The sequence below is a fragment of the Spea bombifrons genome, chromosome 5 (genome assembly GCF_027358695.1).
Source record: "Spea bombifrons isolate aSpeBom1 chromosome 5, aSpeBom1.2.pri, whole genome shotgun sequence".
NCBI classification, from domain to species: domain Eukaryota; kingdom Metazoa; phylum Chordata; class Amphibia; order Anura; family Pelobatidae; genus Spea; species Spea bombifrons.
Window position 1 is genome coordinate 36,523,975 of NC_071091.1, and position 20,806 is coordinate 36,544,780.

Consider the following 20,806-nt stretch of genomic DNA (forward strand, 5'->3'; position numbering starts at 1 on the left):
GGGATAGCACTTTCTGGTTTTACTGCAGACAAATGCATCATACATACCAATTACGTCCACAATCCTTGTCACTGGTGTGCTTGTAAGGATTCTTTGCTTATCTTTTCAATTCAGTGACAGATATAAAATCATAATACATATGTTTTGCAGTACTTTGCACAGTTAGTATATTTAATATTTACAATGGCCAAGAAGGGGTACTTTTGTATAGGTGATGAATTATGGCTGAGGGCTTCACTGGGATTCATTTAATGTTGTTGTTTGCAGAATATCAAAGAAATGAAGCAAACAAAAATTGCCCAATTTACAATTTACATTAATGGTTAGTGGAATTCAGTATCTCCCTGGAACTCAATGATTCTAAAGATTTCTGCTGGATGCATCAAACACAGCGTTGCCAGTGTTTGTGTATGTCAAGAGATCTTGCTTATGATGGGTTAAACCATTTCCCAGTAATGAAGAGTAGAACCTAACATAATTCCTTTGTGTGTCAAAGTGGCCCAGACTGGGCCAGAGCACTACAAGAAACATAACCCCCTCAACTACTTAAGAATGCCAAGTGCTCAGTTAAATCCAGTCATTGTTGAAATATGGTGCAGCCAGCCATCTTTTTTATCTTAAAGGTAAAAAGCTATATGAGGGGGATTTTAAAACAATGCTAAAGGGTTTAATAGGGATAACTCCTAAATAAATCACTTTCTTAAATGTAATGCTATGAAACTTTCCTTCCAATGTAACGTGTTGATATGCATAAATGGAAGAGTACCTGTAGGAAGTATAGCAGACAAGCATGCTTCACATATTTTCTCATCTAGAAAAAATAGAAATGTTGAAATGTAAAATACCAAAGCACACTCTGTTAGTAATAAAAAAAAAAAACAAACAAAAAAAAAACCCAATCACTTTTTTTAATGGGTGGGCAATATATACCGTATTTGCTCTATTGTAAGACAAGTTTTTTTTTTGGGCAAATGCTCTGAAAAAATATCCCTCGTCGTCTTATAATCAGACATCAAAAAAAAAGGTCTGACTACAAGATTAAGATCCAGATCCCCCGGCAGCGCTGCAGGGGACCTGGATCCTCCCCTCTCTGGAGAGCACATCTATTAGTGTTTTGTATACATGTATAAACATGTATCAGAAATTCAAGCTTTAAACTCTCCAGACCGGCACCGTCTTATTTTAACAGACCCCTAGTATGCAAATTGACTCAAGTACCACAAATAATGTGGAGGGCAGGCTGATGCTGTCACACAGGTAGGAGTGTTTCTAGGTATTTTTTACATCACATCTAGCCTTTTGGATTTCATGTTTATGCAGCAACTTCAGCATAAAAAACAACCCTAAAAGGCTACTGAATATTTAGGAGCTTTCAATGATTTCTGCTTACCATCCACCAGCATGCCTTTCGATTGGGTTCTGTGCATTTTCTTCAACAAGGAGAGCGAGTCAGAAACTAAAATTTTCTTGCAACCCTCTCTCAGCAGTATCTGCAAAACACACAAAAAAAAACATTTTTACCGGGCACAGACTGCGATCAATAAAAGCTTAGTTTATGTATGCAAGTAGCTTTGTTAGATTAAAGCAATATCCTTGCAATTTGGTGATTAAAATGAACCTGTCTCAAATACTGTAGACTTAAAGCACACACAATTACATTTCAAAAACAAAGATTACAAATCTAAATTTATTACAATAATATATACAGTATCATAGTTCCACATAACATAGGTGTTAGTACTTTGTGTGATTGTCCCTTGTCAAGGTAATCATTCCATTTGATTCTCACACAGTCCATAATGTAGAAGAAAGGTAAGGTTAGAAAATAGCAGTTATGACCACGGCACACAACTCCGATGTACTCCAATCCAATGTAGGCGGTAGGTCAGTTTTAGTACTGGTATACTGTGCTTGGGTCATCTAAATGTTATCTCTTGGTGATACTAGCGGTGCCAACCACTTGTGCTATTACCTAAGCTGCAATTGTAGTAAAAATGGGCTGAAAAATCATGAAAAGTAAAACAGATTTCAACTGCATTTAACTACTACTTGTTAGTTAAATGGAAATAATCAATTTTTTACAAAAAGCATATACAGTATTGGCTCGGATATAGGCCGCCCCCGTATATAGGCCGCACCCTAAAAGTTTGGTGCTTTTTTAAAGAAAATGTTTTTTTCTTTAAAAAAGCACCAAAAAACATGCTGCCACTCTGTCCTCCCCCCCCCGAGATATGCTGCCACTGTCCTCTTCCCCCCCCCGAGATATGCTGCCACTCTGTCCTCTCCCCCCCCGAGATATGCTGCCACTCTGTCCTCTCCCCCCCCCGAGATATGCTGCCACTCTGTACTCCCCCCCCGAGATATGCTGCCACTCTGTACCCCCCCCCCGAGATATGCTGCCACTCTGTACTCCCCCCCCGAGATATGCTGCCACTCTGTACTCCCCCCCGAGATATGCTGCCACTCTGTACTCCCCCCCCCCCGAGATATGCTGCCACTCTGTCCCCCCCCCCCCCGACTTACCAGAGCAGACTCCCGGGTGTCTTACGGGGCCGGAGGGGGACATCTATGCACATCGTGTATACAACTTCCAGTGCCCGCACTCAGCGGAAGTGCCGGCACCGGAAGTTGTATACGCGTATTGCGTAGATGTCTTCCGCCGGCCCTGCAAGACACCCGGGAGTCTGCCCTGGTAAGTCTGGGGGGTTAAAATGCATCGTGCGGACGTTCACCGGCAACGGCGCATCGCCGCTGCCGGTGAACGTCCGTGCGATGTGCTTAGACAACCTCCCGTGCCGGTACTCCCCCCGTGGAAAGTGCCGGCAGGGGAGGCTGTCTGAGCGTATCAGACAGTAGGATGCAGGTCCCCTGCACCGCTGCGGGGGATCTGTATCCTAACCCCGCTGCCTGCATGTCCCGGGCGTCGGGCGCTAGACGCCGAATATAGGCCGCACCCCCACTTTAAAGACTTAAAGTGGGGGGAAAAAGTGCGGCCTATATTCGGGCCAATACGGTAATACAATATATAATAAAATACAATTCAAAGGTTTAGTCTTTTTTATAGCATCTAGGATAAAATTTAACAGTCAACTTATACATTAACAAGTTATACATAGTTAGCACCAATATTTCACTTCATTTACTTTCTGTTTTAACAATAAATAATTACAAGGCTCAGTTCAAATATTTAATCCAGCAAAAATATTGCTTTTCTTTTTGAAAAAGAAAAAAAATACTCAAACAAAAGAAAACCCATTAAGGCATTGCTTGCCAGAAACTGAGAAGTAATTTATTGATAAGAAAAGCCACAAAATGAATTAAAAGACCATGCAAATTTATATAGCATGTAAAAAAATCTATAAACTACATCTCACTAAGTAATCATCGCAATGCACTTTAAAATCACAGACTAAGGGATTATTACAAACTAACTCAATAAACTGCACATATCGGCAGAAATTCAACTTGACGGATAACATTTTTGCTGTTTCGATTAAGGTTAAAGCATGAAAATATTTGCTGTTTTTTTTTATTTTTTTAAAAATCCTAGAATATATTTTATTTGATATCGATAGGGAGGATTAGGAGGTTTTGGTCAATGCACGCATGCAGTTATGAGTTTTTGAAGTTTTTTCCCTAAAAACGGAAATAATTCTTAATGGCCTGAAATGCCAATTTCTAAAACTAGGGAATATTTAACCAAATGACAATATTGCATGAGGTATTTACTGTACTGTGCTGATTATAGGCTGCATTTTCCCATAACTGAAAACTTTAAATTAGGGGCTAGGCTTTCCATCAGGGTTTAGATATTCTCAATGTCTCCCGCTTTTGTATACCCATCTCCTTTTCCACAGCTCTGCTTCTTCTCTTGCCTCTTCTTGCTCTTCTGTCTTTGTCTGCTTCTCCCCCGCATCAGCTCCATGAACCCGGCCTCCCAAAGCACTTCCGCAAAAAGGGCCCCTTTGCAGAATTACTGCAAGAAGCCAAAATATTGTAGGTGCATTTGTGGAAAAAGAGATGCGTTTCCAGAGAATCCAGAGAAGTGAGCTGTGTCAGGGTCCTATATCCGTCAGGTGAACAGGCAAGAAGTCAGATATCATATAACTGGGTAAGGAATCCAGGCTGGAGGCAAATTTAAATAGTCTACTAAACAGGTACCAAGCGCAGATGGTCAGCACGCAGGTGGAAGCACCTTGAGTGCAGATTTCTACCTTCTCTGCTATTTTGTTAACTGCAATACTATGTGTCACCATAGACAAGTGGCAGACGGAACAGAGAACCAGCCTGAAGTTACAGTTTCAAGTCCTGTGCCAGGCACAACCCTGGCAAGACATCTTCAGACTTCTGCAGACCTCTAATATGGGCTAGAACATAACCCTGACAGGATCCAATTATTTTATCTGCTGTTTTCCTGCTTTCTATTGCCATGTGCTAGATTATATTACTTTGGATATTGCCATCAATGCCCTTCTTATCAAACTATGGGTGCAATACAATATAATTCTCCAACATTTGGCAGACTTTCCACCTACAGTTGATCCTGCACTATATGTGAAATGTTGATTTAAATATTTTATTAAATACTTTTTTCTAAGAAGATTTGATCCCACTTACTGTTTGAAAGACTTCCTTATCACATTGTGTTTTTGAATGCTTTATAGATAATTATATTATAGATTTTTTTTTATTATTTGATTGATACACTACACTACGATGTTTACTTCAGCGATTCTGTGCCAGTCTGGTTGCATGTTTGTCAATAGCCAGCCTGATGATCTGTGTAACGGCAGGGAGATTTCCCTGCTGCTGAGAAAATGGAATGACGTACAGGTACGTCACACAGGCAATCTTTTCAGGGCATACTTGTATGTCAATAGAGTAACATAGGGGTTAAGAACACCTTGTCTTTCCCCCTAAAAGATCACAGTACAACAGAACTTAGTTTTGCCCGTTGAAGCATCCTGATTGGGTTCTCGACAGTCAATAACAGCTTTTTCCAAGCTATGCATGTACGGGAGAGAATGGCTTAATTTAGGGTGCTTACACAGATAATGGAGTTGGATAGGTGTCAAAAGATTAACTAGTAAAATGAATGGCCACACCACACAAAAGCATAGTTTGTGTGTATAATGCATATTTCTGAGTTTCAGCTTTGATAGGAGAACCACTAAACTATGATATTGGCACTATAACATGAACTGGTATTTCAACAAAGCTGTCGTGACATAAAACAAAGAAAACTAGTTGGATATAGTCTTGGCTCTACTCTGGATACTCAAATTAGATAAGTTGTGGTTTATAATTAAAATATTCACATGCTCCCCATATAAAAGCAGGTGCACCAGAGATGCAAAAAAAAGGGTGTTACCCTTGAAGAAACATGTATTTCGATCACTATCATGTTTTTGTTTAGTATGGTTATGATGTTTAACCCCATCTTATAAGTGTCTAGCCTGTGATATGTTGGGTATTGCCACCTACGTGGGCTTTGGTGCAATCTACATGTATTTGCAACCACATACATTTAATGAAAAAATATTTACATGGAGAAAAATTGCGCATGTGGGAGGATTAGATAGGAGATGGAAAAAACAGGCATGGAATTCAAAGACGCAGATAACCAAGTATTTATATATATATTTACTTATACAATACAAATCAATTATTAATATTTATGATTATATAATATATTTAGTGAATTTATATAATCCCTTTACATCAATTATGTTTTTTTTTCAGTATTGGCCTTATGGGGTGGACATAAGTCTACAGCTCTACAGTCATATCAAACACACAGAAAATCAAGATACCCAATAAAGGTCTTCATAGGCTGTGCCAAATGTCTCAGATTTCTTCTATTTTTACACACTGTCAAATGTTTTAGATGATGAGTAAACACAAAATGCAATTTTGAAATGATTTCATGCATAGAAGGAAAAAAAGCGATCCAACCCTACCGGCCCTGTGTGAAAAAGCAATTGCCCCTTAGTTAATGAATTAACCAATTAACTGAATTTAACAGATGGGTTCAATGTCACCAGACAGACTAAGACATGATTAATTCTAGCAAAGTTAAGTAAACTAAAAGGTCTCCAAAAAACAGCACAAATGGAGACCCCCCCCAAGACTTGGTATAGTGTTTTGTGGACTGATGAGTCAAAAGTTGAACGTTTTAGAAGACCTGAGTCCCGTTACATCTAGTGTAAAGGTAACACAGCAATGTGATGTTTGAGCTGCTTTAGGACATGGGCTACATAATCGATAGAACCATGAATTCAGTTTGTGACCTAAAGCTCAAGTGCAATTGGGTTATTGGCAAATACAACAAAAATAGAAGTAATTGGGAAGGGGCAAATACTTCTTCACAGCACATTATACCATGGCACCAGATCAGTCTAACAGTTAAAAGAAAGTGCACACAGGAACAGTATGACATTGTCTTTAGTTTAAAGGTAATTAATCTAACTCCAGGTAGAACTCCAAAGCCTATTTCTGTATTTACAGATACCATACTATTTGAAATAAATTACACTTCTGATTAAACAAATTTTTAGATTCTGCACAAATTCAAACAATTACTTAAGTAATTACCTGGAGGTTGTAGTCTTGTAGGATTTTAACAAGGGAGTCTCTCAAATTAGGAATCTCCATTCCTTCTTTAATACGATGAATCAGGAGAATGGGGTCAACATGGGTCCCGATATTGTTCAGTAAACCGGTTATAAATGCTGTTGAAGAAAGATTATCATCTTACATCCATGTGTACATGTTAAAAAATATAGATCAGATTGGAATGTTCTAGAATGCATGACAAACTTTATTCTCTCCTATTAATAAAACCACTAACATGCATTAATGCTCAGGCTCTGCCATGAACAATCAACCAACTCATTATTCACCAGGCAGTTCAAAAAATAGCTGCTCAAAGAAACTTGGCAATAACAAACTGTACTGGTGGCTTGTCCCTGGGTATAGCTGCACTAGGGAGGTTTCTACACACTTCCATTACTTAACAATTTCACAGATGCTTATGAACCCAAAGGTGCAAAATGAGGTTACAGATACTAATGTTACCTAGATGTGATCACTCCCTAATCATTTAACTCATTCAATTCAAGAGGAACTCTGTTTGTTCTGTACGTGTCATATTTGTTTTGTCCGAAGGATACATTTTGTGCTGCAGAGGTTTTTGTTACTCAAAGCAGAAGAACAGGACAATTTCCCAGTGTGATTTACCTGCAGTAAATTCAGTGTTCGCTAAATTAAGGGCCAGTATCTACTTAATAAAAATATTTCATCTAGTAATTGGACATTTTAACTGTACTGGGCGCACCGTAAAAACATCAGCATACAGGATAGTGCTCTATGGGACACTGAGATCAGTACATTTCATTTGCAAAAACTGAAGTAATTTATGCTTCAGGTTACACTGGAAACAAAAGGGGTTTATTTGCTTAAGAAGGCGTTGATAGGATAGCTGCAGTTTTAGCTTCCTAACGTCACTTTACATTTATAAAGCACCAATCCCAGTAAGCTTCTGCTCCAAAAATATTGTGTTATGGTTCAATATATTTATTACTTAAATCAATATTTTCCTGGAAGTCACCTGACTGATTGAACTACACACTAGTGTAGTGTCCACAGTGGATTGAGGCAATTGAAACCACAACTCTCCTGCAAACTCCAAGTACGATGAAAGTCCCACTTTCAACAAATGCCAATGCTTATTTCTCCATTTGGTTCTGCAAAATAAAAGGCTGTAGCATCATGTTCAGTTTGACTTGGTTTAGTTTGTAAGAACATGATGCCCCAAAAATGCAGTGAAAGAATTAAGACCAGTACATGGTTACGTCCACTGCATTTACATAGCTTTCTGACTACAACTAACACTAGAAAAACCGATCAAAAACACAAGCGCCCCCTAGTGGACCAAAATTACAACTAACACTACCAAGATTAGTCTTTAGCTCAATATGGTGGAAGTTGAAGTTAAACAGTAAGCATTATTTTGCTTCTTACAGATTAGATCACAAATGCACTTCTCTTACGTGGTTTGTCAATAGAATATAAGATAAGGTCCTCCCAGAGCTCTGCATCATCCTGCTCTTTAGCAAACTCAATAGCTTTGTCCACGTCGTATAGTTTTTCCATGATCATCTGAAGAGCCTTGCGACTGTTTCCCATTCTGCCTACAAAATAAGGCCAGACCTTTTAGAAAAGTCACACAATGTATGAAAAAATGTGCTTTGACTTTGTAATGACATGGAAAAATACCAGATCATTTTGTAATCTTAACTTAAAATAAAGAAACTGCAAACTAAGCTCATAATTTACAATTATTTCAAGATGAAGGACAGCAATTTTAGGGAGCAGTTTATGTCAATCAGAAAATGCTTTAAATATACAAATCTGTCACCATGTACAAGATATAATACTTTTAAGATAAAAAAAATGACTCAGGAATTTCCATAGTGCTTACACTTAAATATGAAATGTTTCCCCCATTAAAGACAAGTTAAGGTATTCATAGACACCTAGCTTAAAGCAAACCGTGCATATCATACGTTGATCACCTGGGTAGATCAACTGCTAATAAAGGCATGTCTCAGCAGTGCCTACATTATACACAGCTACATTAGGATCTACATAGACTGACACTAGAAATATACATATATACATATATATATATATATATATATATATACATATATACACACACACTGTATTTGCTCGATTATAAGAAGACCCTGATTATAAGACGACCCCCTTAAAATCTGAATATTAATTTAGGAAAAAAAGAAAAAGCCTGAATATAAGACAACAGGAAATTTTTTTTTACCAGTAAATGTTAATTCATGTAAACTATGTAAACTTTTTTTTTAATAAAAGCTATGATTGAGAAAAATATTTTGTTTTTATTTCCTTTTATTTTCCAACCTGCCCCCCAGTTATGCACATCTGCCCCCAGGCTTGCCACTCTACCCCAGAAATGCCTTATACCCCCTATATGCCACTGTGCCCCATGATATGCCTTTTAACCCTCTAAATATCACTGTGCCCCATGATATGCCTGTTAACCCTCTAAATGCCACTGTGACCCATGATATGCCACCTATGTGCCACTCTGCCTCCAGAAATGCCTTAAACCCCTATATGCCACTGGCATTTAGGGGGTTAAAAGCATATTATGGGACAGAGTGGCATATAGGGAGGTATAAGGCATTTCAGGAGGCAGAGTGGGGTATAGAGGGTTAAAAGGCATTTCTGGCTGCAGAGTGGCATTAAGGGGGTTAAAAAGGCATTTCATAGAGTACTCTGCCTACAGAAATGCCTTATACCCCCCATTTAACACCCCCCCCCCAAAAAAAAATTACCGGTGCTTCTGACTCCCGGTGTGTTCTCCGTGCAGCATGTAGACAACTTCTGCTGCAGCCAGAAGGAGGTGCGGTTAGCAGTGAGGGTTGTCTGCGTCCATCGCGCAGACCTTCCCCGACTGTCAGAGAGAATTCCCCGCACTGACAATCGCGGCTACACACCAGGGACTCAGAAGCACTGGTAAGTAAGGGGGGGGATGGAAGACAGGAGGATCCAGGTCCCCTGCAGCGCTGCGGGGGATCTGGATCTTTGTCTCATAGTCAGACCTATTTGAGGTCTGATTATAAGACGACCCCAATTATATGACGAGGGGTATTTTTTAGAGCAAATACGGTATGTATATATACATATATATATATATATATATATATACACACACATACATATATTTAAGCATGGAAAAGGGGGAATGGTGGTTGAACAAAGGGTGTGCTAGAAATGGGGAAAAAAAGCTTTGGTCTTGGTCCTTATCAACCTGCAATCAAATATACTTACTTAAAAGGAACACTGTTTCTTCCACAAAATTTCTCTGGTAACAGATCTCAAGCGCCTATAATGAAAGAAACACAAAAATGCCCGAGAACATTCCAAATCAGCAAGATAACCTACAATAATAGGTAATGTGTAATGAATTGTACCTTTAAATAAAATTAACCTGAAAAGGAATTTTTAAAGAAAATCTCAGGGCTCTGTCCTCTCAGGGAAGCCAGCATTTCCAGAATGATACAAAATAAAGCATATATTATATAATAATCCTAAAGGATGAGTTTAACCCCTTAAGGACCAGGTTGTTTTTATTGTACCCTTCGTGATCAAGAATGTTTTAACATTTTTACAGTGCTTGATCTTAGTTTGCTTTCTAGGCCTATTTAATGCCATGACGTGCCAAGGATGTTAACTAACCATTTTCAGTGAGGTACCTGGCACGTCATTGGTCGTTTTGATTGATGCTATAAACATACCTTTTCCAACGGGCAATGAGTACTGTCTCGTAAAAAAGGCAAAAAATTTGGTCGATCATATTCGGCATATAAGCTGATTTGCTTCTCATGATACTTCTGTCCTTTGTGGTGGTCTCTTTTGAAAAGTTTGTGAAGGTACTGTAAATCAAAAACAACAGATCGACATATGTTAACATAATTTTTTTTTTTTTTTTTTTTTTTACAGGTTGAGGTACTCTGTCTATGATTTTTGTTCTGTGAGATGAGCTCATACCTGATCAGCTATTGTTAAACTATATCACCCAAAATTCTAGGCATCTATGGCTGTCCAGAAACTGAAAGTTTGACAAATTGTGGAAATTGTGAAATGTATCACGAAAAAAAGCCTACAATGTATAAATAATTGTAGCTACTTGATTCCATAACTTTGCCGGATGACAGAAGTGTCCAAAAATAATAATTCTGACATTACTTTTTAATGTCTTTGCAGATAGAAAGTCATTAAGTTAAAGCACATTAATTGTTTTAATACATCTCTCAAGGCAGTTAACAATTCAGTTTTCATTTTCATTAAGAGCACCTGAAGCGTTCATGGATGGTAGTATGTTAATAGCCTTCACTTAATAAACAACGGGGAGTTCTACCACACTGCACTTATATCATTATGCCCTGATTCAGCTTCCTCATAAATATTAAAGACAATAAAGATTTATGTTAACTCTTAAGGAAACCAATGCATGTCCTTTAAAGACATTGAATAAAAAAGAAACCGTTTCTTATGATCATTGCCCTGTGCTTGTGTGCAGAGGTGATCCTGACAGACCCGGTGCCGGCAGGGTCCATAATGCGCTGTTGGATCCTCACTTCTTACAGTGAGGATACCACAGCCCATAACTGGCACTGGCGTTTTTTCCCTCCCCATTAAACGAGCCAATACAAATGGATATCAATTAGTACTCTACAGAAAGAAAACACACAAGAGGCTTAAATGAGACATATAGACAACCGAACATATTCCATCCAAAGACTACATGAATAGATTCAACCTGCCTGTGCTTTACGTTTTCCAGTGTGCCACGCCATCTGTTTTTGCATTGTTTATCTCTTTTTAATAAATCCATTTAAACTTAAAATACCAAAATATAATTTGAGATTTTCTCCAAATGTCGCAGCAACCTTTCAGATCTTAAGTATAATGATCTAGAATTTTACTTAATGTTGCAGAAACATATACAAAATGCTTACTGTTCTTCTTCATAATAACAGGCAGCTTGGGTCTGCATCATTACTTCTCCACCTTGCTATTAGCCAAATGATGCAAAAGTAAACCAACACCAGTCAGTCTAGAACTTCATCAAGAACCTTTGTCCCAAAATGTCTAGACAAAACACAGAACTTAACATCTAGTCTTTCCATTATGCCCGATCATGAGATTTGGCATTCTCTTCCATGAGACGTCACTATTGACATCAACAAGTAAGGTCAACGGAAGACAGGATATCCTATGTAAGGTCTGTATGCCTAATGACCGATCCCACACATTGCAATCCCCACTGTAAGTCTAGTTTTCATCTATTTAAAAAAGACTAAAATAAGCTAAGCGGTGTATTTTGAGAAAACCCCCTGGGACTGAAAGGGTTAAAGGTGAAGTTTTATGGAAAATACAATTATATTAAATAAGTCCTGTATACAGAAATTATTTTTGTTTTGTTCCAATAAGTTTTGTCTACAAATGTTGAAGCTGCCATTGCAGGAAGACATTCCATATATTGGGTGGCTTCTTCCTGCTCAAACCACACTGAGCTAATTATTCCTCGAAATGCTAACGAAGCCAGTTCCGCCATTGACTTTCTATCTTCAACTGGAGTAACCGCCTTCTAAATTATTCTTATGGTGAGTGATTAAGACAGAGTCATTCTATTATTTACCACATCAGCTCTAGAGCTGTGATTTAGGAAATGGGTAGAACATGAGTGACATCTAGAGATTTAATTCTATATTGCACCTCTGCAGGGAATGACAGCCCAAAATTCCAGCATAATAATTAAGATTGTATTTATAAAGAGTGATAATAAATGGGAAAGTCTGACATCATAAATCACTGGAGCCTGAGAAAACAAACACTGATGCATCTATCTTTTTAAAAGCATTAAAAAGCATTTAAAAAGCCAGTTCTTTAAAACCCAGAAAGAAATTCCTGATGCTGCTGTTCATGTGAACCTTTCTTTTAAAATCAATACTAAAATATTGCCTTCAGTACAGTCTACGGACATTCCACTGATTAAATTCAGTCAGCTGGTGTGTAGTAAGCAGTTTAAAACCCATCACAAGTATCCTAAATGTCTAGATGTGTTGGGGGAAATACACTGGCAAGAAAAAGTAAATTAACTCTTTGATTTTCTGCATTAATTGTTTATAAAATGTGATCTGATCTACATCAAAGTCACAAGCATAAACAAACACAATATGCTAAAGGTAATAAAACATAAGTATAATCTTTCATGTCTTTATTGAACACAACCATTAAACATTCACAGTGCTGGTGGAAAAAAATAAGTAAACTGGATTACTGGATTTAATAATTGGTCGGACCTACTTTGGCAGCAATAACCTCAAACAAGTGCTTTTAGTGCATCAGACCTGGAAAATATTTAGAAGGAATTTTAGACCATTCTTCCTTACAGAACTGCTTAAACTCAGCCATATTCTTAGGATGTCTGGTGTGAACGACATTGTTGAGGTCATTCCACAGCATCTCTAATGGGTTAAGGTCTGGGCCCTGACTGGGCCACTCCAAAAGGTGTATTTTTTCCAAACCATTTTGTATTGGATTTACTTTGATGTTTAGGGTCATTGTCCTGCCGCATTACACAACTTCTGATATTATCCTGTATGATAAACTTGGGAATTCATTGTGATCTCGACGATGGTAAGCTGTCCAGACCCTGAGGCAGCAAAGCGGTCCTAAATCATGATGCTCCCTCCTCTATACTTCATTATTGGAATAATGCTTTCATGTGGGTATGTGGTGCCCTTTTATGTCATAAATAGGGCTGCAGTCTAAAGATGCTCTTCGGCAAACTTTAGGTGAACAGTGAAGTGAAATTGGAAAGTAATGGCTTCCCCTGTCGCGTCCTGCCACGGACTCCGTGTCTGTTCAATGTTTTGCATATGGTAGACTCATGAACAGAGATGTTAACCAGTTCCAGTGATTCCTTCAAGCTCTTAGCTATTACCCTAGGGTTTTTTTTTACCTCATTGAGCATTCCGCATTGTGCCCTTGGGAGACATATTGGCTGGTGGCCACTTCTAGAGGCAGTACTATCTATAAACAATTTGTCTAACTGTGGACTGATGAATATGTAAATATTACTTTGTAAATTATGTAATTATGCAAACCAACAATTCTTGACTGTAGGTCTTCTGAGATTTTTTTTTTTTTGTGAGGCACGGTGCACATCAGCACATGCTTCCTGAGAATAGCAAACTCAAAATGTTTGCCAATCCCGGTTCATTTATTGGACTCCAGGTTTGCCAACTCCTGACTCCAATTAGCTTTTGTTGAAGTGGGCTACACATACTTTTTCAATATGGACACGAGTAATAATATAGATAAATGATGGTAATTCCAAACGATTCACTTACTTTTTCTTGCCATTGTAAGCACACAAAAAAACGTTTCACATAAACTCAGTAGACCCCAGGATGACGCAATTTTTTTGACAAACAAAAAACAATGAAATATCATTAAGTGTGCCATTTCCAATTCCACACATAAGTAGCAGTAGCTGGTCATTGGGCTTGCACCAACAATATTACTTACCACATGCTGTAATTCAGGTCTATCTACTAATTCTTCAACAACTTTATCAATCTAGAAATGGTAAAAGATTAAAATACAAAGTTATCTGAAGACATCAAATTACATTTTTGAGAATTTGCATCTAGAACCCTTAAAGGGACAATTTATGCAGTACCAATACGACTGAAAATTTATAAACAGAACACGAACTGCCAAAACTGTTCCGCAGTCATTTTAGTTGATGAATTATATTACACTCTCTATGTTAGTATCCCTTAGGAAAGCTTCTCTTCATGGAAATCATTATTACACGAGATGCAGTAATGTATTAGTTATAAGGATAACATTAACTTGATCAAAGACTACAGATAAATTATCACCAAGCTACATGTGTAAGGATCAGAGGTCCAAATTCAGGACCCAAGTCCCTCTGTCTGCTAGGAGTTGCTATACAGAGACCCATCTCACTATGAAACTGAAAGCTACAGATACATCCACATTATCTGTTCCCCCCTACCGTGCCACCCCTCCTCACGCTCACAATGGGGTCATTAGGCAACGGGGTCATTAGTTCCTAAGGAAGTGGGCTTGAGGGTCCAGTTGTAGGTAGAGGGCCTCAGGACCAATGAGGCGTCCCATGTCAGATCAGGGAGGCTGGGCGCCTCTACTTGCCTAGAACCTATATATATATATATATATATAAGTTCTGGTTGTTCCTCTCTGATGGTAGCCATGCACCCATTAACCAAAGCACTGTACATGCAAAGTTGGTAAACATTATCTGTCAGCAATTCACTTAGACCGACATGGACCAGCATGATTGAAGGAAATATCTTTAATTATTAACAAGATGAAAATAGATAAAACCTGACTTCTGCAAATAAAAATTGTAGCCATCAACAAATAGGATTTGGAAAAAAATCTCAGATACCTACCGAAATTTTGTCCTCGTTGTCCAAAAGCATGTCAACTGCTTTCTATTAATACAAAAATAAAGAATGGATTTATATTGGGATGGATAATTTTACCATATATATAAGAAAAATGGAGATCTTCAAAAAAATAGAAAGACAAATGTGATTTTAGATAACTTTTAAGCTACTAGCAAACTGTAGCAATAAAATAGCTCTCCGATTGTTGCTGCAGGCTATATGCATAAATCTAATGCTGTTAGCCTGGGAGTTAAAACATCAAGACAGGGACCTGCAGGCATGTCCTGCAACAGCCAGAATAAATGAAGGCATCTGTGCGGGAAATTTATTTTCAACACCAATGTCACGTTAACGTTATCCATTTTCTAACATATGAAAGCAAAGACACTGTGAAAATGAGTATTACTGCATTCCACTATTCTGTTAATTACAAATGGGAAACTAGTTGCTCTTGAAATAGCCTGGGGATGTTAGCAAAACTGAAGAGGTTATCACTTGACCACAACAGCGGGTAAATGATCAAGCATAATAAATAAAAAATAATCTCACTTAACAAATTCTGCTTAAGGAAACTGTCATATTAATTTGCATATAAGGTACAGGCTAACAGCAATGAACTGTAGATTAATGTACAGAAAAGAGCCACACACACAGCATGGCACCCAGGCTCCCAGTGGGGACACGGAAGGGGGCAGGGGCGGACCAATGATCGGTCAGTTGCCCCAGCACCCCGACCAACAATGTTATGTGACTCTGGGGTAAAAGTGAGTCTTACGCGAGGAAGAAAGTTCCAGGCAAGATAAATTTGCCTGGAGCTTTCTTTATAACTCGGCCATGCTCCTAGCTTCCTAGATAGAGCACTATGGTTCCTGGCCCTGTTTGTTGCTCTCTGTAGAGAGCAGAATTCATGGTTCCATCAATTATAGCAAGTTGCCCCAGGCCTGAAGCAGCAAAGCAGACCCAGACCATCACACTACCACCACTTTGGGGAGTCAATATTTTTTGGCACATTTGAGACAGGCCTTTATGTTTTTTTTGGTCAACAGTGGTTTTCACCTTGTAGCTCTCCCATATCATGAAAACTGACCTTAACTGAGGCAAATGAGGTCTGCAGTTCTTTACATGTTAGTCTGGGTTATTTTGTGGTCTCCAGTATGTGTCTCTGACATGCACTGTTTCAGGTTTTCCCTATTCTGAAGATAATGGCTCTCACTGTGGTCTGCTGCAGTCACAATACCTTAAAAATGGCTGTGCAACCCTTGCCACATATGGCTAAGTAGGGCAGGAATAGCTTTGTCCCTTCTTTACATGAAGTCACCACTGAAAACTGCATTTGGTGCTCACTTGGGTTATCCTCATTTAATATTATAATTAGTTTGCTGTTCTGAAACATTTAAGTTTGGCAAACATACAAAAACAGAAGAAGTTGGTAGGGGGCAAATACTTATTCACATCCTATTCTATGGCTGGTCAGATTCCACCTAGAATGATTTGGGTATTTTGTCTATGTATGTAAGGAGTGCACCTATAGAAATATAAATATAAAGCATTACCTAAGTGATAATGCATAGGGATTTTAGTTTGGTCAGTGCATAAAGGTTATTAGTTAATTTCACAGAACAAATAAAAATGTACCTCTGTATCAAAATCCATGAGTAAGACAATCTTGTCTTTGATAGAGCTGAATAGGTTGTGTTTATGTATGAGTTCAAACGCCTCTCTGTTCCGCAGGGTAAGATATATTTCAAGAGCCTGGTCGTATCGTTGGTCATACGTGTGTCTGGAAAACAGAACATTTATATGGTTACATGAATGAAAACCTTATATATACCTGGGACTGCAGGAGAAACCAGAACTGAACCGACAGCAGGGTAAAGCTAAAAAGGAGGCGGGAAAGTTGTGATTATCCCTTTTCTGTTGGATTTTGGAAAAGGGATAGGAAAGCATCATCTGACCTGTAGTACATTAATTCAACATTAGCCAATGCTGGAAAGGGAATAATTTAATAATTGGCCAGGTAATGTTGCTGAACAGAGTGCTATTGTTTAACGGTGCCACAGCTTTTGATGGTCATCATAATACAAACCAAAAATGATGACAAATTTCAAATCCAGACAGGACAATTACGAAAATCCGTAAGATCCTTGGTACAATTTTAAAGTGAACCAGTTAACCACAACATTTGTGATCACTAGCAACAACACACTTACCCGAAGGGCAATCTTCTGGCTGCAAGATGCACACCTACTGCATACACACGCAACCATCTTGATTTACTAAACTAATTATGCTATTGCATTGTGTCACATTACTGACATCATTGTTAGATACATCAGCCATACATGTAGTCAAAATGGAAATCCAGGTAATATTTCTGATCACTTGAACTGTTTCTATTAATAAGATAGACAGCTGGTTATATCAACAATTAATCAACTTACAATTCTGCTAGAGCCTCCAGTAATATCCTGTTTTCTGGATCATGACTCAGATGTCCCTTCAATGCTTTCACTATGGTTTTATTATTGTAAAGGTCTCCAGGCCACTCTCTAATTAATGTTGCAAAACCCTGGAAAAAAAATATATTTTTTTGACGCATATATTACCGGTGTTTAGAACATAACTATTCATGCATGCAACAAGTCAGTTCAGAAAAAACCCTTAAAACTACTGGACAGGTGCATTATACTAATTAATAACGCAACCCCTAATTCTTTTATGGGCTGAACACAATTCCTGCTATACTGGGTGACCTAGAGTGCAGATAACATTTCTTTCTATGCAAACCCCTTCTGTCGGAGACAAAGATTTCCTGGGAAACCTTCCAAGTTGAACACGAGCAGGAGTCAAAATGCTCCTAGGGTATATAAGCGCTAGTCCAGATTCGTTATGTGAGGTAAAAAAAAAAAAATGTTTTTGTTTTTGTAATTTTTTCATTGCATTCCATGGCAGGATTGTAATTTGGTTAAATTATTTGTGAACAATCGCATTGGGTTGAATCCAGCCCACTGTCTGTTGTCAAAGGCCCTATAGCTGGATCGACTTTGTAATCCAGCTGGAAATGTTTTTTATAACATAAAATTACCCCACCTGCTGTGTTACACTGTTTGAACAGAACATAAAGGGAAACCTTCCAGCAGGAGACTTATAATGAGACCCCTTATTGTTCCAGGATCATCGGTAGAGATGTGGTGTTTAATTTTACTCTCTCTTCAGAAAGAATTCCTGTCTCAATTCTTCTTTTGGGAATCTATTGATTTTAGCTAAGGAAGAATTCAATTTATTATATGCTTTGCAAGCCTGAAGACAGGAGTCAAGTTCAGACTGGGTTTGGGTTTTCTGATTATAGCACTCAATCTTTTGATTATGCCTTTATAGGGATTGGGTCAAAAGAGACATCAATTAAGGCTAGCCCCACACTTAAGAAAACCCCATATTTGGGGGGGCGAGGAGTGGGGCCACAGTTGCAACCTGATGTTTCTCCATGGTGACCAGGAGAAGCAGCTCTTCATCCAGAGTCTCCTGGGAAAACCTTCCCAGTTCCCAGGTATGAGAATGTGTTGTGATCTTTTAAAAACATCAATACTCTATGTGACATAATAGCAGAGTTGTATTCATCGTTTAACTATATCAATATAAGACTTTACATTTATATTGTGCTTTGAAGCCAGAAGGAATAAGTACCTCATAGTCTGTTTTCAAAAATTCATCCAAGATCATTTCATAGATTGCTGGCCTCAGCCGTAGATCTCCTCTTGGTAGATACTTGCTTATTGCCTGCAAGAGAAAAAAATGTTTCATACAAATGGTTGTAAATATACTGAGATATTCCCATACATTCCAAAATGTATGAACCACTGCGACCGTGCACATACTAATTCTTAGCATTTTAGTACTAGGTTAAGCAATCTGATTATTAATCTGTACATTTGTTTCCTAACAACAGACTACGTCAATAAAGTTGTAACACGTCTAACCTTTAATATAACCCATAGAGAACTGTCATAGAAGGTCTGATGCCCTAGGTTTTATTTGGAGGTGAGGGAGAGGTTTGCCTGTCTTCCTCATTATGCCAGTAGTCATTATTGTATTCCTGCAACTGAGAGCACTTTATGATGGAGTATTAATATAGCTTATAGAAAGTTTCTTAGGACCGGAAGATGGAGAGGAGGTCTGGAACTGATGGAGATGAAGTCCGTAAACCAGACGCTGTTTGGCCAGTCTGGAGAGACCATTCTCCTGCCTAGACCGGAGCTCTGCTCCAGAAAATCCTGAATCTAGAAAGGTCCCTACATCGCAAGGAAGCGCTATACGAAGAAACTTTGTAGGAACAGGAACATGAAAATAAGCATCCTTTAGGTCTATGGATACCAGGAAGTTGTTGATGCATGAAGTGCCCAGAGCAGACTTTATGGTGTCTGTTCAAAAAACGGAGGTCTAATATAAGACAGAAACCGCCATTGGCTTTTAGGACCAGGAAAACCAGAGATTTCCCAACTTCTGTTCTTGCGCCGGGGATTCGTTTGATATCATGAGAATCTAGGAACTGATTGATACCTGACAGAAGGGAGGCACTCCTTGTCTGAGCTTGAGGAGGGTGAGAAATCAGAAAATGGTCTGGTCTGAAACTGTAGTCAGTAGCCTTCTGAAATGATGCGCCAGACCCAGAGATTTTGAGTAATTGAAAACCAGTGTTCTTTGAAAAATGTGAACCTTCCTCCCACTGGGACAGTGGTAGTGTCATGCAGAACTCTTAGGACCCTGAGGCGTTTTGGGGAAGGAGAGTCTGTCCGATCTTCCTCTTTCACAAAAGGAATGGCCTCTGTGACCCTGGTCCCTATAAGGTCTTGGGTGCCTGTTGGCCAATCCCCAGGGCTGGCCAGGAAGGTACTGAGGGAAAGGCTGAAATCTTTCCACTGCTGCCTTTCTCTGGGGCATCCCCAATGCTTACCACCTGTAGTTCTTTCTAACAGGGATTCAAGATATTTCCCATACAGGGATCTACCCCTGAAAGGAATATTACATAGCCTGTTGATAGAGGTATGATCTGCGGCCCATGCCTGCAAACACAGAGCTCTTCTGGTAGCAACAGAAAGAGCAGAAGCCCTGGCTGGATTGTATACGAGCGTTTCACAAAAAGTCCACTGCTAATTTGACGGCAGCGATGTCCTTGAGCATCTCTCCTCTAGAAGCTTTAGCAACAATCAAGCTCAGCCACGACCTGACAGCTCTAGCCGCCGTAGCAGAGGCGATTCCTGGTTTGAAAGCTGAGGTGGAAGCTTCAAAGGACTTTTTTATAGCTACGTTCCCATCTGATCAGGAGTGACATCCTCCGAAATATGCAGAGAACTTAACAGCTGAATTTAAATTTCCTCCACAGGAAAAAGGAAAGAGCTTTCCTCTATGATTTCACATTTCTCTGAAAAGTATCTTCTAGCTCAGGATAATCCAAATCTGAATCAGACGACTGAGACGATTGGCGAATGAAAAGAGCAAGGTCTTTCATAGAGTAGAGGAAGATGCTGCTTGTTGCCTGAAAGCAGTAAAAGTGGACTGCATTTAATCTTTCAGCCAAGCCATACATTATTTTCCTCCTGCACATTCAATAAAACATTTCACTTCTCTTATTTGGTATATTTATCAGCAATGCAAAGTTATGGAGCCCTGCTTGTTGATCACAGTATGACAGGGGAGATTGGAAGGAAGCAAATGGATATACCTAAAGTTCAATTTTGTGAAACTATTATGTTGTT

General features: G+C 38.8%; 1 protein-coding gene across 2 annotated transcripts in view; it reads right to left on the reverse strand.

Annotated features, from left to right (window-relative positions):
- The window catches only part of VPS41 (VPS41 subunit of HOPS complex), a 55,677-nt gene that overhangs the window by 2,736 nt on the left and 32,135 nt on the right, over window positions 1-20,806 (reverse strand). For both annotated transcript variants that reach the window (XM_053466357.1, XM_053466358.1), the window contains exons 18-28: window positions 18,738-18,830; window positions 17,495-17,622; window positions 16,689-16,833; window positions 15,057-15,098; window positions 14,143-14,193; window positions 10,341-10,478; window positions 9,874-9,928; window positions 8,052-8,192; window positions 6,595-6,731; window positions 1,391-1,490; window positions 767-811 (exon numbers count right to left, since the gene is read on the reverse strand). In XM_053466357.1, the coding sequence (XP_053322332.1) occupies window positions 767-811; window positions 1,391-1,490; window positions 6,595-6,731; window positions 8,052-8,192; window positions 9,874-9,928; window positions 10,341-10,478; window positions 14,143-14,193; window positions 15,057-15,098; window positions 16,689-16,833; window positions 17,495-17,622; window positions 18,738-18,830 (1,075 nt within the window). The remainder of the gene's footprint in view (window positions 1-766; window positions 812-1,390; window positions 1,491-6,594; window positions 6,732-8,051; window positions 8,193-9,873; window positions 9,929-10,340; window positions 10,479-14,142; window positions 14,194-15,056; window positions 15,099-16,688; window positions 16,834-17,494; window positions 17,623-18,737; window positions 18,831-20,806) is intronic.